Source organism: Silurus aristotelis (genome assembly GCF_946808225.1).
Source record: "Silurus aristotelis genome assembly, chromosome: 21".
Classification (NCBI taxonomy): Eukaryota; Metazoa; Chordata; class Actinopteri; order Siluriformes; family Siluridae; genus Silurus; species Silurus aristotelis.
Genome location: NC_139594.1, coordinates 11,117,700 through 11,145,030, shown reverse-complemented (window position 1 = coordinate 11,145,030; position 27,331 = coordinate 11,117,700). Strand labels below are relative to the sequence as shown.

Genomic DNA, 27,331 nt, shown 5'->3' with positions numbered 1-27,331 from the left:
TTTAACTTTTGAACTGAGGCATTTAAAAAGGGTTGTTAGGGGGAAAGAAAACATGCCCTGATACATTCAACTGAATATAATTCTCCACAGGCAATGCTGCGGTATATACACTTAGCTGATTTTCATTTCTAATGGCTGAATAAAGTCAGATATTATAATGATTTGACATTTTAAAATGTGTCAATTAATTAAGCAAGCTATTTTATAATTATAGTTGAAAACCTCTGAATACCACTATGCAGTGAGCAAAATTCAATATATATAAAAATATTTCTTGCTAAATTATTAATTGAAGCCTTCCTATGTAGAGAATAGGAGAACTGAGCTCAAATGTTTAATGAGGCTGGAGAACACATGTAGAGGAACAAATGTTCAACTATTTCTGAATGCTGAATGATGCTTTTAACTGTACTTTAACTGCTTATGCATTTTTATTTTCTTTCCGCTTGCTGGTAAGCAACCATCAGAATCTTTTCCACTGAAAGCTCTTTGGTTTTCCCCATGGAATTTTACATGTGCAGGAAACCGGTGTTAATACTCCAGGGCAATAAGTTGCCATGGGCAAATATAGAGTTCATGGAGACTGATAGCAATTAAAAAATTTATTTTGTTTTCAAGGATGCCAATTTGTTCACGTTTTTTTTATTGTTGATTTTGATTTTTTGATTTTGTTTAGAATAAACCATTTAAATCACTGAACGTGATGGTCATTTAATATACTCTTAAAGGGGGTCAATAATTAATTTATATCTCTTTTTTTATGCTGAAAGATTTTCTTGATCACTTTTCACATTAAGAAGCTTATATTTAGAGATAAACCAACCTGAAAGCAGCAGCTCCATGTTGCTACTAGTTAAGGTGACATTCACTCTACCCGTGGTTGTATTAAAGCTTGTAATACTCAGAGTCATTGGTTGCTTTCTTCCCTTGTAGTTATAAGAGCCCTTCCATATGTAGTTTGGAGCAAACACATCATCTGGGACTGAGAGAACAAACAACCAAGGAGAGAGGATTACTCATTAAGTTTGGACAGAAGAAAAAAAATAAACAGTTAATGCAGCTGTGTATACAAACAGAACAAGTCACAATCTAAAGTGAATAAAGCCTCTGAGGAAAAACATGATTACTTGAGATAAATATTCATGAAATTTAATTAAATAATCTGTGTATTGTGAAAAAACTTAATAACCCACAAGCTGTCCTCGAAGCAAATTTAAAAACATGCCTCAAAATACACACAAAACTATATGTATATATATATATATATATATATATATGTTTGTGTGTGTGTGTGTGTGTGTGTGTGTGTGTGTGTGTGTGTGTGTGTGTGTGTGTGTAAATCAAGTTTAAAATATGACTAAAATGAAAGATGCTAAATATTTTTTGTTTGATTGAACCAATCTAATATCACAGAAAAAACTTTTATTGGCTAGTGAAGTTTAACTGGTCATCACATATGCATGGCAGCTTAAAAAACCCTTCACAAAGTGAAATTTCTTTTATATATTTTGTTTATGAAATTTTTTTAATTTTATTTTAAAGGGAAATACCATTTGCATTTAATGATTCCATTCTGACTGTGGTAAAGGTGCATTGTAGGTAGTTTGACAGCCAGTATCTGATATAAGAAATTAAATGACTTAGATTATGTCCATTTTGCCACAGCATGCAGCTATCCAACAGTTGGATCACAGCATGGCTTTCATTTACTCTGTGTGGAAAAAACACTTGGCTAACAAGGTTTTGGACAACTTTTTAGCAGACCACTGTGTTTGTTATACTGGCTCCTTACTCAAGATCTTTGCAGGAAAATAGCCTTGACAAAAAAGCATTTCTTTTTCACTTGGTCGACTGTATGGTTTTATTTGGTCTATGGCAATATTGATGAAATTGTGATATAAAACTATAAAACTGTAGGGTTTAAAATTTCTTGACACCCAGTAAATCCATACTGAATAAAATTAGAGCACTCAAAATTCTCAAAATGCTCAAAGAGAGTGCTAAATTAGAATCCTCCTTTTTAATAACACTTTATTCATTAACACATAAACCAAAAAGGATCATTGATTAACTCTCACAGCATATAAATAGGCCCTGATCCCAGAGCACTTGAGAACAGCTGCATCATGCATGGCAAAACTGCGTAAATGATCAGCTGCATGTTTTTTTTTTTTTTTTTTTTTTTTTTTGCTTTCAGAGCTCATAAGAGCACATAAGTGTTAGATCCTTGCTGTGCATGATGAAGGTCAGGCAAGAAAAAAGGAAGAGGATTATCACATAGCTCCAGAAGAGTTTTTGAATGGCCCGACTGCCGATCAAACTGAGTGGAACCACTGTCCTACTTATTAGCTGCTTCTTCCTCAAGAGGACTTCTTTCTAGAATACATCAAGGACAGCTAGGAGCTTGAGCTACTGGTGCGCTGGACAGCTGAAGCACTGCAATATTAAGCTGTGACTTTACTGCTCAATGTGAGCGAGCTTAAAATTTTCAGTCTTTGAAATGTAATACTGGCAAAAATGTTATTTTTTCTTACTTTATTATATACTTACCATTTAGCTTGGGACTCGGTGTACCAGGGACTGGCTTAACAGGCTTCTCTGATAGCTTCGAGCCAGCTAGAAATGTGCATAAATAAATGTATTAGTGGAGTATGCCTTTAAAAAAATATATCAAAATACACATGCATAGATAGTAGCAGTATAGTACTGGCAGTGCTCCTATAATCCTGCATTTTCCCACGTGGGCAGTAGAATCTAGTAAATACTGCTCTCGTATCTTTCCGTCTTGCAAAATAAAAACTTATCACAGAACCACAGGAGCCAGGGTGACATAAGCAGTATATCAAGTGCTACTAATACAAACTTTCTATAGTCCACAACAGAAGTATGCAAAAAACAGGAGAAGATTGTGATTAAAATAACGGACCTAGCACAGAACAGGGCGGGACAGCGTGAACTGAATCTCTTATTTTGGCTGCCTTTCACATCTGTTTGTGTGCAGTAATTATGAGAAAACCTGCAGTGTGCAGCTGTGTGCCCACACAGCAGTACAGGCAGGGTGCCATGGAGGCTCTGGGAGAAAAATCACAGCACGCTGCAGGCACCATTCTTATCACACCTCTGTTTTTTTCCCACACATAATACAAATGTTTACTTTAATGGCCAGTGCATGTGTGAGGGCAAACATATCTAACTGCATGTGTGATGTCGGTAAACTGTTTGCTGGAGGATCAAAAGGGCCTTAGCCATTTAACCACTGGTAGATGTGTTTATCTGAGTAGAAGCGGTTTGCATAATGTGTGCGATAACTACTGCTATTCACTCACACTTTTCTTTTATCCGAATGAAAAAAGATCTCATTACAACCAACATTTTATCAATATTATTTAATTTCCCTTGTACAACCCTTTAAAAACTTTTTTAAGATGACAGTGCATCAATGCAGAACATTAATTAAACCTTAACAACTAAATATCTATGCAATTTCTAAAATACTTTAACCAGCCTGAAAAACACTGTATACTGTGACAATTTATAATGCCACTATTCGGTGTCAATCAGAAAAGGATGGCCTCCTTTCTAAGTCAGTTTTATCTAAAAGGGTTTTTGGGTTCATGTAGTCACAGGGAGTTTCCTTTTAATTGTCTCGGTCATGCTCATCAAGGATCTAAATCTTCATTTAAATATCTATAAGGCAATAACAATGACAATGTGTATTGCTACAAACACAACAGAGGGGAATACTTATTTTTTCAAATTTGTTAAGATATTATACCTCGACATATAGGCATCTTCCCAGTCCATGTTCCATCAGACCTGCAAACTCGATGCTCTGAACCTCCAGACATAAAGAAACCACTCTGGCATGTGTAGATGAGAGTGTAGCCATAGCCAGGTAGGTCCATCCCCACCACATCCACATGAGGTGGGCTCTCTGGCTGCTTACAACTATGCGCTGAAGGAAGAAAACACAATATATGTGTGTGTGTGTGTGTGTGTGTGTGTATATATATATATATATATATATATATATATATATATATATATATATATATATATATATATATACAGTGAGGAAAATAAGTATTTGAACACCCTGCTATTTTGCAAGTTCTCCCACTTAGAAATCATGGAGGGGTCTGAAATTGTCATCGTAGGTGCATGTCCACTGTGAGAGACATAATCTAAAAAAAAAAAAATCCAGAAATCACAATGTATGATTTTTTAACTATTTATTTGTATGATACAGCTGCAAATAAGTATTTGAACACCTGAGAAAGTCAATGTTAATATTTGGTACAGTAGCCTTTGTTTGCAATTACAGAGGTCAAACGTTTCCTGTAGTTTTTCACCAGGTTTGCACACACTGCAGGAGGAATTTTGGCCCACTCCTCCACACAGATCTTTTCTAGATCAGTCAGGTTTCTGGCCTGTCGCTGAGAAACACGGAGTTTGAGCTCCCTCCAAAGATTCTCTATTGGGTTTAGGTCTGGAGACTGGCTAGGCCACGCCAGAACCTTGATATGCTTCTTACAGAGCCACTCCTTGGTTATCCTGGCTGTGTGCTTCAGGTCATTGTCATGTTGGAAGACCCAGCCTCGACCCACCTTCAATGCTCTAACTGAGGGAAGGAGGTTGTTCCCCAAAATCTCGCAATACATTGCCCTGGTCATCCTCTACTTAATACAGTGCAGTCGCCATCTCCCATGTGCAGAAAAACACCCCCAAAGCATGATGCTACCACCCCCATGCTTCACAGTAGGGATGGTGTTCTTGGGATGGTACTCATCAATCTTTTTTCCTCCAAACACGTTTAGTGGAATTATGACCCAAAAGTTCTATTTTGGTCTCATCTGACCACATGACTTTCTCCCATGACTCCTCTGGATCATCCAAATGGTCATTGGCAAACTTAAGACGTGCCTGGACATGTGCTGGTTTAAGCAGTGGAACCATCCGTGCCATGCATGATTTCAAACTATGATGTCTTAGTGTATTACCAACAGTAACCTTGGAAACGGTGGTCCCAGCTCTTTTCAGGTCATTGACCAGCTCCTCCTGTGTAGTTCTGGGCTGATTTCTCACCTTCCTTAGGATCATTAAGACCCTACGAGGTGAGATCTTGCATGGAGCCCCAGTCCGAGGGAGATTGACAGTCATGTTTAGCTCCTTCAATTTTCTAATGATTGCTCCAACAGTGGACCTTTTTTCACCAAGCTGCTTGGCAATTTCCCCGTAGCCCTTTCCAGCCTTGTGGAGGTGTACAATTTTGTCTCTAGTGTCTTTGGACAGCTCTTTGGTCTTGGCCATGTTGGTAGTTGGATTCTTACTGATTTTATAGGGTGGACAGGTGTCTTTATGCAGCTAACGACCTCAAACAGGTGCATCTAATTTAGGATAATAAATGTAGTGGAGGTGGACATTTTAAAGGCAGACTAACAGGTCTTTGAGGGTCAGAATTCTAGCTGATAGACAGGTGTTCAAATACTTATTTGCAGCTGTATCATACAAATAAATAGTTAAAAAATTATACATTGTGATTTCTGGATTTTTTTTTTTAGATTATGTCTCTCACAGTGGACATGCACCTACGATGACAATTTCAGACCCTTCCATGATTTCTAAGTGGGAGAACTTGCAAAATAGCAGGGTGTTCAAATACTTATTTTCCTCACTGTATATATATATATATATATATATATATATATAAAAACACTGGTCTCATTCTTCATTTCCAGTCCAGGCAATGCACTTTTAAAATATCCCATCTCCTCCCTCAGTACCTCTTAAAATAACAAAGATCATTGCCAGTCATCTTTCTTTGCCTTTCTCAGTCTAACGCCTATCACTTTGGCTGTAGAAGTTATTGAGAGTGTGGCAGCCACTGATGTATACTGGCATGCTGCACAGGAAAGAAGCGCACTTTTACTAGCAGATCAAGCACCAACGTGCAGTCACTCATCGTAGGAGCTTCGACACTATTCCACTATGATCAAACGTAACCCAGATTTGCCTCAACACTTATACAGATACTTTTATAGGTGAATAACAGTGGTCCTGAATACGGCTATGAAATAAACACTTAATTGCTCACATTAACTTGACTGTAATTCAGTCAAACATTTTATACATGATGCAATGATGATATCTTCAGCAAGGTTAAACAGAAGCTACAAAGTGACAAATAGTTCAGGAAATGTTTTACTGTTGTTCCTCCCAAAGGGCAGCCATTTACCAATTGGGTTAAAAGAGTGGGGAAACAAACATGACAAAACGTTAGGATATGGCTTGTTTTGTATGTCGTCAGCTGCACTGGGTAAGCAAAATTACAGTGTGCACGTTTAAAAATAAATTGTGATTATTCTAAAACACAAAAATGCCATGATTACTCAGAAATCTACAAAGGCTATTTAATCACAGGACAAGTTAATCACATACAATTAAAGTGCTGCAAACTTGATTTTCCCCTACAGCTATCCCATTGCTCAATCTCCTAATTTTGCAAAACAATGACAGTGCACTGGGGGAGTCACATATGAAACAAAATGTAATTAGCTGCTGAAATGGTTGGGCTGAATGGCAATCTGTCTTATGAAATTGGGAGGCAGCTGCTTCCTTTCTCCAACACAGTCACTTCAAGCTGCTTTAACGCTACTCGTTTTGGAGTTCGTACTCCTGAGAAGTTATGAGCAAAGTTATCTTTTTGCTGCAAGGTCACAGCTCGGCCATCTGACCAAACTTTGCGATGTTTGATGACAGTACAGTATGCTAATTTTGATATTTTCATTACAAGCATTGAACTTAGGATTCATTTTACTAGACAGCTTTACATGGCCAAAATCACTGTATCGTAACCTTAAAGAAAGATTATTGGAAAATTATTCAGAATTCAAGGACATGTACACTGCCTTGCTGTAATGGTGTCTAATTCAATCCTTAAACCCAAACAAGGCTTAATTGATAGCTGAAGGCAAATCAAAAAGGCAACCAAGAATACATACCAAAATCTAGTGTCACAGGTGCTGTCCATTCAGCTATTTCTAGACTATTTTACAGACTGCAAAAAAAATGCAAACCAAGCAAATAATCTTCTTTATTTATGTTCCATTTAATTGTCATAGTGTAATAAGCAATATGCTTTTTAAATTCAATTTAAACAACAGAGTAAAAACCATATTAACCTGAAAGCCTGGGTTTTAAAGCAGCCCTTTTCATAACCCAGGACACTGACTGTGGTCTCAAAACACAACAAATATTATAACTCAGTTTCCAGATTCAGCTTCTATGAGTACCCAGGAACAAAATATTATGGTTTTTAATCTGCCAAGCCCATTTTAATGGTGAATAAATGACTAGCTCTTTATGTAAAACTGATGGAGATATAGGAACTACCAAAAAGTCCACAAACCTGTTGTGATACTTTCGTCTGAGCTTGTGGAACTTGTACCTTCATTCCACCATGTTTTGATTATAATAGCCAAATGATGCCCTTGCAACACACTTACAGTATATAATTTTCAAACATATTTACAAGCCCCATATAAATGTTAACCAGGGGAACCTACGGATGCACTCTGGCTGGGTGCCGCTCCAGGTGAGGTCTGCTTGGCACAGTCGAGTGGTGGAGCCCTGGAGCAAGTGTCCTGGCTGGCACTGGAAGGCCACCATACTTCCAACCTGCCACATGAAAACACCACACACGATGAGAATGAGTCATTAAAATTCACACATTCAAAGCACACACACTTTGGGATGTGTGTGTGTACTCAAGATGACAGCATTTTAGAGACTGTGATACTACTAACAATAGGGTGTACATAGTGTAGAGTGCTTTCATTGATAAGGTAGAGCTGAATTTAAACACTTTTCTATCATTTCCTAACCATGTCTTCAGCTGCCATAATTTTCTTGTGGTTTTAAAGAATCAGTTGGTTTGTTTATTTAACAAATATAAAATCTACTGCTTATTTAATCTAGGGTCAACTACTGCATGCACACAATAATGAAAAATGCTCTAGTATCATGGAAAAAGTGATAAATTCATTTGCTAGCTCACCGGGTAAGTCAAAGATCCAGTTTACACACCAAGATCTATGTTTTTGTTGCAGTACATCTAATTTAGAAATAATTGCTAGCTGTATATGAACAAGTATATGAATTTCTGTAAGAGAACTGTAACTACAGTCCTCATTCTCTCCTTAGATCATTTTTGAAATTGTAACAATGGCAAACACTGGTTATTAATTGTATTTTTTTCATCCAATTGTAAATATCTCTAATCAGGCAAATCACTCTGTAGTCAGTATGGTTGCAAGTTGTAAGATTCAGAAGATCATGATATAATTACAGGATGATGGAGTGCCACAATGCCACGAAGAACCTTATGTTGTTAAATGCATGCACGCAATTAAAATGTTGTTTTGAAAAACCCTGAAGGATATAGTGCTTTTCTTCAGGGCTCTTAACCATACTTAATAAAACCGCAAATAAAATGCAATATGTGTGTCTCAAGCACACAGGACTGTGACGTTTGACTAAATACCAAACACTGAGCTCCATGTAAAACATCTTTACACAATGCGATCGTTTACGTCAGTTGTTCCTGTTGTGCTCATGGAGCGCATACTGCAGCTCTGATATTAACTAGACTGACAGAGTCGGGTGAGTGAAATATTAACATGTGTCAGAGTGACACATGGGCTCAGCACATTAATTGATTAACACGTTCTTCCTGGCGATGAACCTGGCTGATGTGCCATAGGCACTGCCGCTTATCTGAAGGGTACAATATCTCCTGCACTCCAATATCATTACGCGCCGTCTAGTGAAAGGGCGTCAGTAGATCCAGTGAAATGATTTATGAGGCAGGAAAGCCTGATATTTTGCTGTCCTCTGAAGCCTCACCATGCAATGGCCCCCGCATTACATTAAGCGGTTGAATTCTTAATGTTGGTGTTTCTCAGGAAAAAATGCCCGCCGTCATACACAGTCCCTCATTGTCCTCTCCTTCGCTGTATGAATACATATTTTTTAGTTGAACTCATTTGTTTATTTGAAGTTCCTACATTTTTTTTTTTTTAAAGTAGATCGTCATTAAGAAGTGACAGCATTTGCATTTTTTGCATTAAAGTTTATTTGTATTAGTGAGAATTTACTGAAATATTTTACCAAATAGATTATATATTTAGATATAAGATACTAATATCAATTAGATATTAGATTTAACAACTTTCTTTTCCATTTGTTTTTACTATAGTGGCCCAGTTTATTAGTAAACGCAAACATTTTCCAGGTTTTGTCAGCAAATCCATTTCGCTGCTCATTAAAGACATGGATTGAAGTAAGGCTTTTGTGTGCCCTGCTGTGCTAGCACTGTAGGACACCCAGCCACCATGCACATGCACACACAAAGCCTTGTAACTCCGGATCATATTACTTTAAAAAGATCAGGTGGAAACAAATTGTGACAATCCTGTTAAAAGAAGTCTCATGAACTGAGAACAAATCAAGGCAAAAAATTTATATTTTAACCACATTCAGTGCAAGCGTATCTGCAAGAGTCGTTTCAATGATCTGGGCTGTACCTTGAAGCCAAAGGTCCTGTTCATAGAGCCGTAGCGAGGTGTACCTGGATTCTCACAGGTGGTACGGGTTGGTTCTGGAAACAAACAAACAAACAAATAAATAAATTTAATACTTAAAAAAGAGGATAAAGGGAAAGAAAAAGCAACAAAAAAATAAAAAAAAAGCAACAGCGAGAGAAAGAGAGGGAGAGAGGGAGAAAGAGAGAGAAATCAAGATTCCATAATTCACTTTTCCTTCTCCCTCCCTTCGAGCTCAAGATACAGCAGGCATATCATTGCTGCATAACGAGAGATAGTCCTCATAAACATGCAGCACGGCTCCCTCCCTCATGTTTTTTCCTGCAGTGCTAGGGCCTGGCTTATTGTAGTGGTTATGGAGACGGTGTTTAAGTGTGTGCTGCCGGAACTGTGATTTTTATTTTATTTTATTTGTTGGAAAAAATTAAAAACCAAGGGGAGACCCAGCAGGGGGCAATGTTGCTGCAGTGGTGGGAGGGCTCAGAGCCAGCTGCGCTGCTCAGTAATTGGGATGTGGAGCACATCCTCGAGCTAACGCAGAAACCAAAGATTTAATGCAGGCGTGCAAATGCCAGGACAGCATGGAAGCCTTACGCAATGGGACTGCTTATACCTTCTAGAAAAAACCCAACCCTTCCCGATTACAAAATCAGCACCTGTGAAACACATGCATACAGATACAGCAGAGGAGACTTTGCCTGCAGCAGGGAGAGTGTTAGTTAAGATCTATAGAGGCGGTACCTGCACGCCAGCACACACCTTCAGCCGGACAAATTGACGTGCACATTTGTGCACACACACACACACACACACACATACACACACACAAGATGGAAGTGAGATGTCACTTTAACACTAGAATTGGATAATGTGATAAGAAAGTCGGTAGTCTGAGCATTTTAATTCAGTCTTTCCAGCAATTACAAAAATGTGAACTAGTCTTCTTCTTTGTGCACTTGTGACCTCATATTTACAGCAACGACAACAACAAAACCCCAATAACTTCCTGTCCCTCTTTGGGCAAGTGACATCATTACAGTATTAAAATTGTAGAACACTAAAAATCTCTTTGTAGCCTTGATAGACTGATTGAAGGCATAACTAATTACATGGTCGGTGTGGCAACACAGTCTGTTATTGTAAACCAATTGAGGGTTAAAACAAATATTAAGCTAAATTTAGACCTGGCCATTCATCTCTCCTCTATAACGCTCTATCCAAAGTTAAACCAATCATTCAATTACTCAATAAAAAACAATTATCGCACACTTATTGATGTCAGGAGAATGCAATCTTTAGGGAAATATAAGCAAGTGAGTTATAACTAGATAATTGTTGTTCTTAGGGGAACAGGAAGAGCCTTTGTTAATTATGCATGATGAAATATGGCTGATGAGACTGCTCTAAGCTTTTACACGTACATGAGAAAACACTAGCTGAACCCAATGTGCAAAAAGACACTGTTTGTTACAAAAATACTGCTATGCAACATACTCACAACTGTTTAGTCACAATTTTACTGTTTAATCTAAACAATAAATCATAAAAATTTGTTTAAATACTTTTTATTAAATTGGTTTTGTAATAATCGAATCAAAAGGTATTCATTAATATGCTCAAAATAATTAACTAGCTTTCTAAAATAAAATCCCAGTAAAAATGATTTACTGCCTAATAATCTTACAAATAGGGCAGTCAGTCCCAGGGTATGAGTCATTCTCGCTTATTAATTTGCTTAAAATTTCATTAGAAAACCCCTCTGCCTCGTATTTATTGCCATATTGTGCATAAATCGTGGAGGGGCGGGTCTGTCGGCTCCTGTACCTCTGAGGCATTTTTACATCTCCCAGCCATGGTCCCACATTTCATGTCCAAGTTTGTTTCATCTCGTTGGCCCACTGCACTCTCTGTCTAAAGCCACTAAAAGAAATCACCTTGTTCTTCTCAACAATAACCAGATCAATAAAGCATGGAGACTGTTTGGGGCAGCTCTGGACCTGGCCTGCTGAGGCGGCAGGGGAGCATTGATTTTTATTAGGGGGGTGGTTTGGTGTCTCTAAACATTGTTACACTTGTTCTAAGGTAAGTAAAGAAAAAAAAATCTTAGACAAATCAGCCAATCAAGCAACAAGCCATCCACAAAAAAACTTTCCTAACTTAATTAGGACATGTAAGTAAAAAAAAAGCATGGAATACAACTTACCAATAAGTGCTATTTTGGAAAGAAACTCTCATGCTGAAGTCTGAATGATTTAAGAAGGCTTAAATCAGCTGCCACACCTACTTTCCCTTAATTAGCATACTTACATTAAAGTTGCAATGTAACGCAATAAGCAGTTATTTGTGCAAATGTTTAAAGTGTCAATAATTGCTACAATTTGTTCCGTTGAGTAAAAAACCCTTAAATTACAACAGAGAAAAGGCAATTGATTTTATATTCCAAGCAATGTTTTTGTTTACCAAGTCAAGTATAGCATAATTCAGCTTCATGGCTGAGCCCGAGCTGCTGTGTGCACTATATGTTCAAAACTCAAGGTTAAAGCAGGCTAAAAATGGCACACCTATACACAGAACTGTAGGCACTTTCAAATCACAAAATTTGTACGTGCTTTCCAGGCTGTGTGTGTGCTGATGTATCAAAAGTATTCAGCCTGACTTACACAGACACTCACAAATGCATGCGAACACACACACACACACACACACACACACACACACACACACACACACACACACACACACACACACACACACACACACACACACACACACACACACACAGATGTGGCTGCCCTTCATCCCTGCTGAGTGAGATTCACAGCTTCTTTACAGCTGGCTGCCTGAAATTACTTGGACAGGTTTGAGAGAGCATCAGTAGAGCACAGCACTGGCTTCCTGTTCTGATGGAGTTCATTGAGTGGAGCTCCACTATCAACACAAACAACACAGACAGACAGGCATGGTGTAAACTGTGAGTCTGATGCAGCACTCTGCCTGCCTGGATAATGGCGATAGACACATTTTTTAAGGTAAATAATCAAAAGTGTTATATTCGAAACCAACAAGTTACAATTTTAAATAATAGTGTTGTGTCTTTTCCCAAACAATTTCGAATTTTAGAATCGCAGCAACCACTAACACTCAGAGACCTAAAAATGTGACCCTGGTTAGCATTAAAACACCCACCCTGAGACAATAAAACAAGTTTATAATTAAATGTTTGTGATGTGGTTAGCAATTCTGCTGCTAATCTGTTGCTAGGAATAATGGCTTTTAAATTGGCAGACAACTTTTCCTACATTTTATAATAAGATGCTAAAAATAAAAGAGCAGGAAGCTGCAGCTAAATGTTATTGTGTGTTTGAGCAAAGTGGATAGATAAGGAGATGACAGACTATAGTACTAAAACTCTGCTGCATCAGCATCTTTAAGTACAGATGAATTAAGAGATCATACGTCTCATTTAGCAGGTAATTGTCAGGTTAATGACAGAGTGAATGTAGAAAACATTTAAAAGTGAAAAGTTACCAAAAACTGACCGACCGCTACTCGTTTAAAGTAAAAAAAAACAACAACAGTATTTCACAGTTATTCTTGAACACTGCTAAAAATCAAATATTAATAATAAACATCAATGTGATCTTTACATCATACAAGTTGAATTTCTCCTTTTTTTTCCTAAATTTAAAATAGTAAATGAACAGAAGCCCTTTGAATTTTGGTAGATATAAAATGAAAAAAGCAAATGTTCTATATCTTGAATATAATATTCTTAAAATTTCACACCCATTTTATTGTAATTAAATTTGTGACATTGAACATTTTATTAGTTTGTAAAAAAAATTCTTAACTCAACTTATATTAACGCATGGTTTCAAATGATTTAGGATTATGGAGTCCATACCTGTTCAAGCGCACAATGTCATTAAAACAAAAAGACGTATTGAATACTAAGAAACTGAAAGTCTTGTAAATATTTCAGTGATTCTACTTTAAGTGTTTGTCAGTAAGACAATTTGTTCATTAAATTAGAAAAGAATGTACAATAGTATTTTTACCAGAATGTATATACTGTAAAGTTAATATTATATGTTTGAAAGAGAAATAATTTCAAAGTAGTTTAGTAAAGCTATAAAGTCTTAAAAAACTATTACTATTTCACACACATAGTCTAATACAAACTCTACAAAATCCAACCACATCAACCTTGTTCACTGAAATTTCTAAGATCAGGTTGATTAAACTTGCTTCGTATATTTGATTATGATGTCTGATGTCTTCATTTCTAACAAGGCCTGCAGGTATCCTCCAAAAACACATTTAACATGGACGACTTGTATCATTTTCAATAGACACTGATGAACGATTGTTGTTTTGTTGAATATATAATTAAATACGGCTAATGTAACAAGTGGCACATATCATATAAACTGAGGGTGCATTCCACTGGTGTCATTCCATCATTCTTAAAGACTGATAATGATCTCTGACAGACTGGAGACTACAAAGTGCTAAAATGGAATAAGAAATATATGCATTCTGGTGACATCTTTGTGTGTTAAAGAGAGAAAGACAGTACCAATGCAACGAGGCTGGAAACCGCTCCAGGTGCCATCAGCCTGGCAGAAACGTGTTGTGCTGCCCACTGGGATATAGGGGGCACTGCAGCTGAAGGACACCTCTGACTGGTAGATGAAGCTACGGCCTTCCCTAAAGCCATGGCTTGGGATTCCTGGATCTCCACAAAACTTTGCTGTAATGAGCAGAAGCATATTGAAGGTTAATAAAGGGAAATCTCCATTAAGAAACTACAAGGAAAATTTCACTCAAGCACTTGTACACACAACAAGAGCCAAGTCATTGCATGGTACTTGGAACCCATATGTCTTCTGTTCATTTTGGCTGTTTAAGGGGAGATGCAAACAACAGTGTAAACAGACAGAAATAATGAAACAGGCTTTTATTATAACAGTGTTGCTTCCTTGCCTATAAGATTCGCTTAAACCTTCGCATTCTAATTTTATATCTGACCCAGATGAAAATTTTTCATTCATATATTCACTATTTCAATTATATCCTCTCTTGAAGGAAGAGAGAGTCAGGGACCTGAAGCATCTCTGGGTGGACATTCCCTTTGACCCAGTCATTGTCCAGCAAGCATCACGTCTCTGGGAGAAAAAACAATATGGGTGGAGGTTAAGTCACCAGCAGGCTGATTCATAATGAATGTGAAGAAAGGAATGCTAGGATCCAGCACTACGTACTCCACTTTTCTTAATAAATTATAGATGTGCTGTCAAGATATAAAATAAAAGGGGAGAAAAAGGGGAGAGGACAGAAAATCAGTGCAAAGAGTGACTACAAAGGCATACTTTTGCACCCAGCTTCGGGTATTTGAACAATGCCATGCCATGGTTTGAGCACCGCATGAGGAAAATATAGGATGGCCCTAATTATGAATGTTCAATATCCCAGTTTTCTTGCAATGACCTCTACCTTCTCTGACCACTCTGCACGGCATCCGTCCGATCGAGCAAATTAAGCAAATGCGGTGCTGCCTTACCAAAATGTCGAAGACAACAAATAATAAAATTAATGGAATACTGCTATGTTTTCATCCCAGCCGTTATTCATGACTTCTGAATAATAAAAAAAACTAACATGTTTCCCAATTCTGAGAATCAATCTATCTATCTATCAATCAATCAATCAATCAATCAATCAATCTATCAATCCATCTATCTATCTATCTATCTATCTATCTATCTATCTATCTATCTATCTATCTATCTATCTATCTATCTATCTATCTATCTATCTATCTATATATATATATATAGAGAGAGAGAGAGAGAGAATATAGAAAACCTATTGACACAAAAAAGGATTTAAAATCTAAAGCATTTCTCAGCAATCCCACCTGCCCATGCTAAATATTTGCCTTAACATTTGCCAATATCATTCATCCTGTCGTCAAGAGAATGTGAGTTCAGATCCTGACAATGGCACAGCTATTTTAGCCCAGAAGTCCAAGACTATATGCGTCCAAAAATGACTGTGTTTTTTTTTAATAGCTGGGGAGGCATACATTCATTCCCCTATCAAACACAAGCTCATGCATTTGGAAAAGGTGGATACTGCTCAAGTGTGTTACATCATCCCCTGATGTTGCATGAACTGCAGTTTGAAAATATGCGGCTGATTGCCTTTTCGTGCATCCCTGGTTGGTAGCTGCTGTGTAATAGAGCTAACTTGTGGGTGACAAGTGGTCTTGAGTAAATTAGGGGAAATAATTCCACTGTCTACCTGCCATTTAACTTTTAAAAAACATAATTGCCATTATTTAAAAAAATGTATCCAAATTAATGACAAATTAAGCAAAACGTTTTTGTAAAATTTGTAGTATTTTTGGATTATACACATTATACACGCATTATAAACATTTACAGTTAAAATTACAAATACAATTAAACAATTAATCAAAAAAACATTACTAAGCATAATCATCTACTGCCTAAAAAACGTCCCTGGATCATATAGTTCATATAATCATTGTCCTAAGATTTCCCCTATAGTAAACAACAAAAGTCAAAATATGTTTGATTTCATATACAACTTGCAACATGATGGAATGTTGCAAGTTGCAAGTGAAATCAAACTTATTTTTGTCACATGTTGTCACACTACTTCCCTAAATGTGGAATGGATAGCACCTAAACCTGCAGCACTGTCATGGAGCTTGCATCCAAAACTTTTCCCATTTGACTGTCTCCTCTTCCACAACTTGTCTCTTTTACATTTTATTTTCCCAATTTCTTCAGCTGACACTTGTTATTATCCCTAAGGCTGTGCAGGGACATTCGTAACCATTCACAGTCAGCTCTTGCCTTATTTGTCACCCCAATTCTGCCATCTACAAAACTAATAGGAGTCATAAGGCAAGTTGGCTTCTGGAGACCTTCCTTTTAGATGGCTGTTGATCAAGATCTGCTGTGATGTTCATTTATGCTGGGATCTATGGTTGGAGACTTGTGCATGCTGGAGAAACTTGGGCTAGAATGCGGCTATAAACTGTAGCTATAATATAACTCTAATGTGATTGCCACTGTAACAGAGCTGTAATGAAATTTTAACGTGCCTGTAACAGAATCTTTTACTGTTGCTATAATGCCACTGTAACAGGGATGTGACATGTCTCTAATGTGTCAGTACTCACGCAGGCACTGGGGCACCTCTCCACTCCAGGTGCCATTTCCCACACAGGTAAGGATGGCAGGGAAAGAAAGTTCATAGCCTGGAGAGCAGCTGTAGCTCACACTTGTACCCCACTCAAAGTCGCTGCCCTCCAACAATCCATTAGAGATGAGAGGTGGGGCACTGCATGTCACAGCTATAGAGAGAGAGAGAGAGAGAGAGAGAGAGAGAGAAAGAGAGAAAGTGAGAGAGAGAGAGCGAGATCAAAGCATGCAATTTAGAGCAAAGAAGGTCCTGTTCACAAGCAATAGGGCGAAATGCTTTTAATCTTCGCATGTGTGGGCTGAGAAGGAGCTTATATTTCTACTGAGGAAACCGCAATAACTCTTGTTCAGTAACAGGTTTGGAAAGAAATAACACGTATGCCTTGTTTATGCTAAATAAAAACGTACTATATAACACTAGTAATATGTCTCCCTATTTGCAGTTCTTCATGTTAATGAATTAACACCTGGTAATTTATATGGAAATGACTTTAAGGCGCAGTGTTTTTTTTCTCCATCTACCTACACGAAGCAGCACACTAAGCTGTCTCACATAGTTATCAGGTGCTGTGCACTGCATCCTAGCGCATCCTAAACAAACAAGTGCACAAACATGCTGTACAGAATGTAAGGTGGCAGACGAGAGTCTTTACACAAAGCAGGAAGTTCACGCTTTGTAGCACATGTCCAAGATGACTCATGTTCCCTCAGATAGCATGAGGCCATCTTCACTTACTGCACATACAGACCTGCATTTCATTCATGTTCAGCAGAACAAGCGAACATGCTGCCATAATGCAACAGAATCGAAAATAAAGCGATACAATGAGCAGCCTATTTGGGATCAAGTCTTATTACCGAGAGTTACAGTTGATGGACTGTGAGGAAAGTAGTGATTGAAGGTGTGGCACAGGTCTGTTTGATGGATTTGTGATAAAGCCTGCAGTAATTTGTGGTAGTGCCCCAGCCTGATTCTTATACAGCGAATTAATTGAAAAGGCATTATATTGTAGAGGCTCCATTGTAATTATAAATTGAAAAAAAAACAATGAACAAATATTTATGGCTGACATACTGAGTTTATGAATGTGTAATAAATCCTAAATGACTGCATTAATATTCTGAACTAGTGTTGGATATGGTCTGATCTAAATCCACAGGGACTTGACCAGCTTCTAAAGCTAATGAATACTTAATGCATGCTGTCTCACATTCTTACTTGTACAAACAGAGGGAGGAAGGATATATAGATTAAAGCTGAATAAGAGATATGCATAAAATGAGAGCGTCATGGAGCACTTTATGGTGACAACTCCTTCTATCTTTCCACAACATGCAGCTGCACAATAAGAAACAACCTTGTAGTCACAAATCATCATCTGCTAAATGGCATAAATCTTCCCCATCATCTTTTTCATTGTATATTTTATGCTCTGTTTCCTTTTCCAATGTATTTTTTTTATTGTATTTAAAATGCGGTAATTGATATATTGAATTGCACAGATTGATCCCGAGAGAATAATCAAGGATAACATTGGAGAGAAAAGCTGTGCATTTGCAATGCAATGCATAATACACTAATTAACATTCATTTAATATGACTGAAAGAGCAAACAACTAAAGAAGAAGAAGGAGGAGGGGGATGGAGATAGCTGTCTAGACAGAAAATAAGTAATCATGCATATTGTAAGAATGTTATATTGTGATGTTGAGACATTATTCTGACTGAGAAACAGTCATTGTAACACAAAACATTTTAGTAGTTAATTATAATCTTAGGTGTTTTAATCTTACACGATTTATCAAATGTGAGCAAAAGTCTTGCAACAGGACTGCTACAAAGGCTACTGTTGAAAGTGCAGCTATTGTTAAAGTTTAGGTTTGACAAGTGGCAGGTGGTCAGGGCCAGCAAAGCCTTCTCTGCTGGCCTAAACACTATCAGCAGCACTGACCTACATTTTCAACCTAAACTTTAATATTTGTTCCATGAAATCGTCTTAATTTATTTCCAACAGTTTATTCTCTCCATTTCGTAGTGTTTCTCTTGGCTCCACTGCTTCCAGTACGTGTATGTGGATGTTGGATTTTTTGTCCAATCAGATTTCATCCTTTATGTGCTACCATGTCAAGCTTATCTGCCCAGGGCTTTCAAAGTCTGTCCTGCTGGCATTTTTACCATAGTCTCTATTAGCATTGAGTCTGTTGCTTTAACCAAACAGATTTCATATTCGCCAGAATAGCGTCAGCATTTTTCCATCCTCTGATTGGTTGGTCAGAGGGAAACTGTTACAGCCAAGTTAGATTGGAAAAACACATCTGTACATTTGGAATTTTGCAGACACCGGGTCATAAGTATGGTTTAGTCCCAATGTGCTTTTTGAGCATCGCATTCCACATTGTCCCAATTTTCTCATAATTCACTCCACTTTTTTGGGAAATGTTACACTAGGTTTTGGATTGTGCTTGTGAAGATTTGTGCTTGTGAATATTTGTGCTTATTCAGACACAATGGTGTTAGTAAACACTCTGATGGAGGGGAGGTGAGGAGGACTGGGGTGCAGCCCATGCAAAGCATATCTTTTTGAAGTTTGCTTTATGCACGGGCATTGTCATGCTGGAACAGGTTTGGGTCTACTAGTTCAAGTGAAGGGAAAAGTTCTTGCTATTGTATCCAAATAAATCCTATACAATTGCCATTAGCGTTGTGATAACAGTTTGGGAAAGAACCACCTATGGCTGGGAAAGTCAGGTGTGATGTTAATTAACAGTGGAGCAAAATTCTTGAAATTACTGTCAAATATGTCTGATATTTTATGTGTGCCACCTTGAAATGCAAGATGTATATATTATATGCTAATACAACTGTTGGTTTGAAAAGAAAAGCTGTGCTTTGGAAAGATTTTAAAGGGTGGCCTGCTTTCAATGGTTCCAAAAGAAGCAATTATATGTTTAAATCAGTTCAATTTCTGTTATATTTGCCACACAATGCATTGTTGTAAATGTGCTGAGAATGATCAGACTCCATAATGTTTATCATTTAAGAGGAAAGAGGTAGCCCTCTGCTTTCTCGAATAAATGAGACATTTGCATACCATAATAAGTTTAGCATGAAGTAATTCAAGGCCAGAGCCTTTTGCATGCTATAAGAAATCAATGACCAACTGCACATGGAATTTGATATCACTGGTGGAAGGTAAATTGAATAGACCCATTCAATTAAATTCTGGTTCCTGGTGCCGTAATAACAGGATTCATATGGTCTGTTCTGAAATTAATCACAACAAATGTGAGTAGACTGCAATGTATAGACTAGCTTTGCTAGTGATATTAATTTCAAGGAATGGAACAACATGGATTAGCAAATACAAATGTATGTTGTGTGCATTCCTGTTCTATTACAGTATGTGCTGTAAAATTTCAGTTTGCATGTTTCTAGAACATTAGTGCTTCATATTTGTTCCTTTTTAATGATTTTTGGAAGTTTTTTTTTAAACACCACAGTTTAACACATCAGTCAGAGCACAACAAACAGAGAACTATGAGCATACAGTCTAGGAGGAGCATCTGCTAATGCTCAGGGCAGTGGTGTCCAGATGTGCAGAGCTTGCAGTACAATCTAATATGTAAAAGCTCCATTTCCCAAACATAAAAAGCTGATTTGCTTTGCATAAATAGGAAAAAGTGTGGGTTAGCTAACAGTTCTGTGCTAATTAGAGAATGCTATGCACTTTATGCAGATATGTGGGAGACCGATACTAATTTTATTTTATCAAGCTGTTACCTTTGCAGAAGGGCACTGGGGCACTCCACGTGCCATTCCCAGTGCAGGTGATAGTTGAAAAGCCCTCTGTTTCCATGGTGTACCCAGGCTGGCATGCAAAGGTGACATTTTGGCCAATGGTGAAGTCCTCGCCATACCTCACCCCATTGGCTGGTACTCCAGGTTCACCGCAATTAATCACTGTCACAATAAAGACTCGGTCAGTGGGCCAAACTATTAAGATTATAATAATCAACATTAATTTTAAAGTTGTCTAAGCAGCCTAATGTGAGTGCCCAAAATAGCTATCGAATCAGCTTTAGACTCAAAACAATTCATTACAGACTACAAAATCAGGATTGTTTCTATTCAAACCAGGTCTTGGATGTTATAAGAAACATTTCATGGCAATTTTGTCCTATTTCCATGGCCCAGCAAGCAAATTATAGAAACAAAGCTAGAGGAGCCACATTCACAAATCATCTTAAGCAACCCATTTATGCTGCAACAGAGATATCACTGAGAATCGTGACTTTTTTATTCAAAATGATAGATTTCACTATTATGTGAAGAAATCAATATTGATGAGCAGGCACTTTCTCATGCATATCTCTGAGGTTTAACTTTGAATCAATTCTGCGATATCTTCTACAATTACCATTGCCTCCAATAAAAAAACAGTCATAAGAAAGCTAGGGTCATGTGAGAAGCAGTGTGGCACTTCTAGAGGGCCTGGAAGGAAATGATTTTGATTTTGGCGCTTTTCCAAAGCTGACAAAATCCCATTTTGTCGACACAACATCTTAAATTTAACTACTGATTTATGGAGGGCCTTTACTGATTCCACAGCACTAAGATCCATACATTTTGTGTGCTTAAAAAAAAAAACACTGTAAAATTATGGTTTAAGATCCATCAGTAGAGTTAGTCATAAACATGTCATCCGATCATAAGAAATTGCCAACACAAAATGTTAATGTGACTCCTCCTTTAGAGGAAGCAATTCATCATAGCCTGGGCCTGCTGGGTAATGTGTAGAACAGCATCAATCAGAACTGTTTTGGAGTTGCTACCACTTTATCCAGTAGTAATGTGGAGAGTTAAAGCTTCAGTGGTTTAGGGATGCAATCAGAAGTGATGATGCTAGCTTTATGATCAGGAAAGTTCCTTCCCAAAACTGGGTGGACTTCACCACCTGCTTTTGATTATATCGCCCATTCATCACAAAGACAACTCCTGCAATGACTAATACATCTGCTTCTCCATGATTTTTAACTGGCAAAAGTTCAAATCACCAATATTTCATCTAAGTTTCAAGGAAATTCAACTTGGATGAACTTAAAAAAAAACCTTAAGGCATGAATTTAATCAAGCTGTCTTCTAGACTTTGAGAAGTGACTCATAAGACGACAGAGAGTAGGGTGATCCTCAGCATCTCGATGGAAGATGGAGCAATTAATTTTATTATTGTTTCTGAGCACATGAACCCATTTCCTCATTCTTTGTCTCTAATTTTCAAACTCACCTCACCAGAGCTGACCTTAACGACCACTATACTTTTATCACTCTGACCTGGGCCTATATTCATGAATCACTTTAATTCAATTTCTTTCCCTTTTTTGAAAAACATGAACGCCAATTACTCTTTTGATGGAGTCCATATTTAAATTTTATGAAGCCCATGTCTTGAACCCTCAAAGGCACCAGAATTACAGGACACCTTTTATCTATCAATCAAGATATGACAGAAGACTACAAAAAAAGAGTGAATTTCTGTTCAGATACAGTAGGTCAATAAAGACTCACCTGTCATATTTCAGGGTTATGAATTAGGGGTAAAATTAAATCATTAAATCAAAAGCAAATCTGAAAATTACACTTCATAGAAAAGTACAGTCAAAGAAAGCTGCTTAGCATTAGGCTGAGCACTAGGCTAGGTTATTGTTAAACTGATGTTCTCACTCACTGGTGCAATTGGGTGCTGTGCCAGACCACGTGCCGTTTGCCTGGCATTGGCGTGCACTGGAGCCACTTAGGAGGTAGCCCTCCATGCATGAGTAGATAACTGAGTGGGAGAAAGTTGTTCCATCCAGCCGGTACACACGGCCATTGCTGGGAGTTCCAGGGTTGCCACACTGCACCGCTGTTACATGAAAACATAATTCAAAGATATTAGCATTTAAAGAAAAAGCAGAATACACTGAAGGCATTTAAGATGTACTGGGTTTCACTTATTTCGCCTGTACAAAGATTCAGTCCATACTTATAATTTGGTTAACCATCACATCATCAATATATAATGCATAATGGGCTATTGACAAAGTCATTTAAGGCAAAAAAAAGTAATTAAATCAGGGATAGAAAGTGTGAACAGCGGTTAGACATTTTTTTTTTTACTGTCAATAGTGATGCAAAATTAAAGCTAAAGACAATTTAAATCTTCTTTCTTTCAGCTATTCCCATTAGCAGTCGCCACAGCGGATCATCCATCTCCAACTGCCCTTTTTCAAACCAACTACCTGCATGTACCTCACCACATCCATAAACCTCCTCCTTGGTCTTCCTCTCTTCCTCCTGTGCCATTCTCAGCAGTCTTCTACCAATATACCTCCATGTTCCTCCTCTGCACATGTCTAAACCATCTCAATCACACCTCCCTCATCTTCTCCAAACCATTCTATATGCGCTGTTTTTCTAATAAACACGTTTCTTATCCTGTCCGTCATCGGCACTCCCAATGAAAACCTCAACATCTTCAGCTCTGCTACCTCCAGCTCCACCTTCTGTCTTTTACTCAATGCCACTGTCTCTAAACCATACAACATCGCAGGTCTCACCACAGACCTATAAACTTTGCCTTTCACCCCTGCAGATACCCTACTATCACATTAAATGTAAAAATAAAAGACTAATAAACAATGATATGTGATTGAGAAGATGGCAAGCACTGAAATAAACATCTAGTCTTGAATACTGCCAATATATTTAAATATATTATCACATTATTTATTTCGTTTAACTTAACAACATGGCTTCCACTTCTGTCATTCATCTGCTAATGAAATAGCACTTGATCCAGCAGGTTCTCTAATTTTACACAGATTTGTATTTAATTGTGTACTGACAATTAATTGCGTGCACAACTTACTGAAAACATGAGCTACTAAATCGAGTCATAAAATCGTAATGTGTGCACGAGCTATAGGCTATTTTATACGCTGACAAAGCATTAATCTGCTACGCTTACAGCTTGCTTTATGCAAGTGTAGTTAATAATTTTATCCATAAAATGCCTCTCAATAAGATGCTCTCTCTGTGTAGAAAAATGTCTTCATAAGGAATTTTACAGAGGTGATGATTACTTAATAGTGTTGCATATTTAATAAGAGCCTCTAATGATTTTCTATAGGGTTTTGAATGCATTACAAGACACATATGTTTTGGCATGACATTAGATTAGCTTTTAATGGGACAGTCTGGTAAGCAGGATTCTCAGTCGGGGAAATCTGGGAAATGGCAGACCTCTGATTTCTAAGACACATTTCAAGGAATATTAATCGAATATTTGCCTACATTAAAGGTGCATTCACCTAAATAATTTTAGTAGGGATGCGGAAAGGCATTTTGGAAGGCATTGGTGGAATTCGAAGCAGTATACGTGTAACATGCACTGTGTATATATATATATATATATATATATATATATATATATATATATATATATATATATATATATATATATATATATTTATTATTATTTTTGCTTTTGCGATGTACTAAAAGTACAGGAAGTCAGTCATACTCAGCACTCCTCTTCCTGTGTCCTTAAATGTAGTAAACCAATGTCAAATCATGTTTTCCTCTTTTCCAAAGACTCTATTTTGGCAAAAAACGTCTTTGCAATTTTGATTTCATGCCACTGTCTTAGCTCCCAGTCATCTAATAGATTAGTTCTCACAGACAGAACAAACCAACTGAGTGTATTGGACGCCAGAAGGTTATTACAAACAAAAATATTCCGACATGATGGTAATGTTGCAAGACTAAATGTGTGCAGGCAAGAGTGGAGAACGCAAAAACAGTCGGGGCCTATAAGGGTGTGTTTGGGTTTAGGAGAGATTTGCGATGAAATTCACGCCTCAAGCTATATAGCATGTTTTATTTCAAGACCATGGTCCCTTCTGAGTGGATGTTCGACCCTACCAGCAAAATTAAAACAGCATTTCTGATCAAGTCAGGCTTCCTGCATATCGAACCGCCTGTGGCTACACTGTCTCTTGTGTGCATGTGTTTTAGATCAAACCCATGACGGACTAGAGTAGACAGGGCCACACAGGGAAGACAAAAAGAAATACAGAGAGAAAATGAGAGAGAGGCAGAGGGAGCTATATTTCATCTTGTTAAGAAGTTGTCCCCCTTTGGGCCTTGGAGTTAGCAATCTGCACACCTATTTAAGTGCTGAGCCAAACTGGTAAAAAGACATAGAATGGATAAGTCAGTCCAGATAGCAGCCTGTCACACTGCACTTATGACAAGCATTGCCTTTGGCTCCACATGACCACCCTGGCTATTGTGTCCTCAGTGTGTGTCACTTTGCAGTGGGGAGAACGGATTTCAACATGATTCCCCCCATCCCAATTACACAGTGGTGTTGCATCCTGTCGTTGCCTTTCAGAAATATGCTTCTTTTTCACCAACAAAAACTCTTTCTTGCTATTAGACCTTTTACAGTGTACAGTGCTTGAGGTTAAGTGGCCTCTCACTGCACGATGTGAAGCGTGACCTCACAAGACAGTTACAACGTAGCTCTTGAGGAAAGTGTCCAGGGTGCTACAGGAGCTAGCAATGAGGTTTATACTGTGCATGTCTATTGTTTGAATGGTAGTTCACCTCCCATGATACACTTCAACTTGCACATCTGCCAGGCAGCACATTATTCATTTATTCATTCATTTTAATTTTTGGATTCAGTCTAAAAATGTCGAGACTGATGCTTGAAAGTTTGTTTCACTACATATAGTTTTTCTTTACCAGACAGAGGGGAAACTGTCTGAAGAAGTACTTTATTGCTATCCTTGGGTATTTATTTTGCCTTATTTATAAGTTGTTTGAGTATTATGAAAACTGACTACTTGTACTCTTAAATAATTTAATTTCTATGCAAAAAAATTGATCTCATAACTCTTTTCTACTCACATCAAGCCAGCGACTATACATTATATATCAATTTAATGGCTCTGTTTAGCATTCGTTCATTTTGCTTTAGCATCCAATCAAGTTCATCAATGTAGAAAAATAACTCAAGATTCGTGCCAAGCCAATTTATCACTGGCTGTGACCTTCTCATTCTACACAACATAGTTAGTGTTATAGCTATTTGTGTGTGTCTGAATATGGACAAGTCGTTCGAGTGCATCATCGAACCCAAGGATGGGTGCCCTTGGTCCTAATCTAGTGAAATGCTTCAGTATGCTGAAGTGAGTGAGGATAAAATGAGGCTTCTTACTAGAAGACAAGAAGAAGGGAAGTTTTGCAGCAACTGGCAACATTTTTACTAATAATAACGGTATTACTTATGCCCATACCACTCTGAGAGATGTTTGTTAGCATTGCAATATAAACTACTCCTCATTAATGTCATATGGAATGAAATAAAATGTTGGATATTGAAGCATTTTAGTAAATTTTAGTTTTTAGTTGGTTCATTTTTAGTCTGATTCCTGATGGTATTGAGGCATAGCTTTTATTTCCTTAAAAGTTACCAAAATCCTGCAAACCTTAGGATAATTAAAACAATTATTATTAGGGGCAAGCAGAAAATTATATATAATAATATATAAAGTGTATTTATAAGTTTACGCTGCACATAAATGCAAAGATAGATTTAAAAAAAAAAAAGACGATTTCTTTTGGTCAAAAGAGACATGACCGAAAACGAAAACAAAGCCGACATTTCACATAGTATGCACTGTTGCAAGTATGTGTGTGTGTGTGTGTTTGTGTGTGTTTGTGTGTGTGTGAGAGAGAGCAAATGTGCCTGATATGGCTGTAAATAAGATTAGCTAAATTAAATCACAGATAAAACAGAATATTAATTCTGCTTTCCTTTGCATTTCACTGGCAGGGTTAGATCAAAGAGATTAAAATAAGCCCCAAGCGTATCAGAGGACCGTGCTCATGCGCTACCTTTTAAAAACCGTGAAGATAGAGTAAGACGTGTAAGGTAGTAAGACAAGTAAAGTAGCGGAGCTTGCAAATCATACACTCAAGATGTAATCTGCTTACGTTTGCAGGAAGGCTGAGTCCCGGACCAGGTGCCATTGGATAAGCACATCCTCTCAGAGGAGCCAAAGAGAACGTAGCCTGTGGAACAGCTGAAGTGCACCTTGCTGCGGACCCGAAAATCGCTCTCTTCCCTGTTCCCTTGAGAGGGCACACCTGGATCTCCACATGTCCCTGACGAATCACCTGCACAGAAATAAAAATTTGTGAGGTATAAATAAGCACAGAAATTAGTATCATTTTTGAAGAAGATAGAGTATTTAGAGGTACAGAAAGAAAGTCTACTATAAAAAAAATCAATGATACATCATGTACTCATAAATGAAGGTTAATGATATCCTCATGTGAGCTTGTTCTCTATCAGAACATTGTGTCTGCAATTTTAGAGAAGACACACTTTTTTCCGCTTCTATGCACTCAAGGCTCCAATCCAAATCTCAGGAAAGTGT

General features: G+C 37.6%; 1 protein-coding gene across 2 annotated transcripts in view; it reads right to left on the bottom strand.

Annotated features, from left to right (window-relative positions):
- Positions 1 to 27,331, bottom strand: part of csmd3b (CUB and Sushi multiple domains 3b) — a 399,549-nt gene that overhangs the window by 5,669 nt on the left and 366,549 nt on the right. For both annotated transcript variants that reach the window (XM_083523961.1, XM_083523962.1), the window contains exons 57-66: positions 26,886 to 27,068; positions 22,567 to 22,743; positions 20,622 to 20,801; positions 16,819 to 16,992; positions 14,182 to 14,355; positions 9,585 to 9,658; positions 7,566 to 7,677; positions 3,776 to 3,955; positions 2,551 to 2,616; positions 824 to 982 (exon numbers count right to left, since the gene is read on the bottom strand). In XM_083523961.1, coding sequence (XP_083380087.1) covers positions 824 to 982; positions 2,551 to 2,616; positions 3,776 to 3,955; positions 7,566 to 7,677; positions 9,585 to 9,658; positions 14,182 to 14,355; positions 16,819 to 16,992; positions 20,622 to 20,801; positions 22,567 to 22,743; positions 26,886 to 27,068 — 1,479 coding nt within the window. The remainder of the gene's footprint in view (positions 1 to 823; positions 983 to 2,550; positions 2,617 to 3,775; positions 3,956 to 7,565; positions 7,678 to 9,584; positions 9,659 to 14,181; positions 14,356 to 16,818; positions 16,993 to 20,621; positions 20,802 to 22,566; positions 22,744 to 26,885; positions 27,069 to 27,331) is intronic.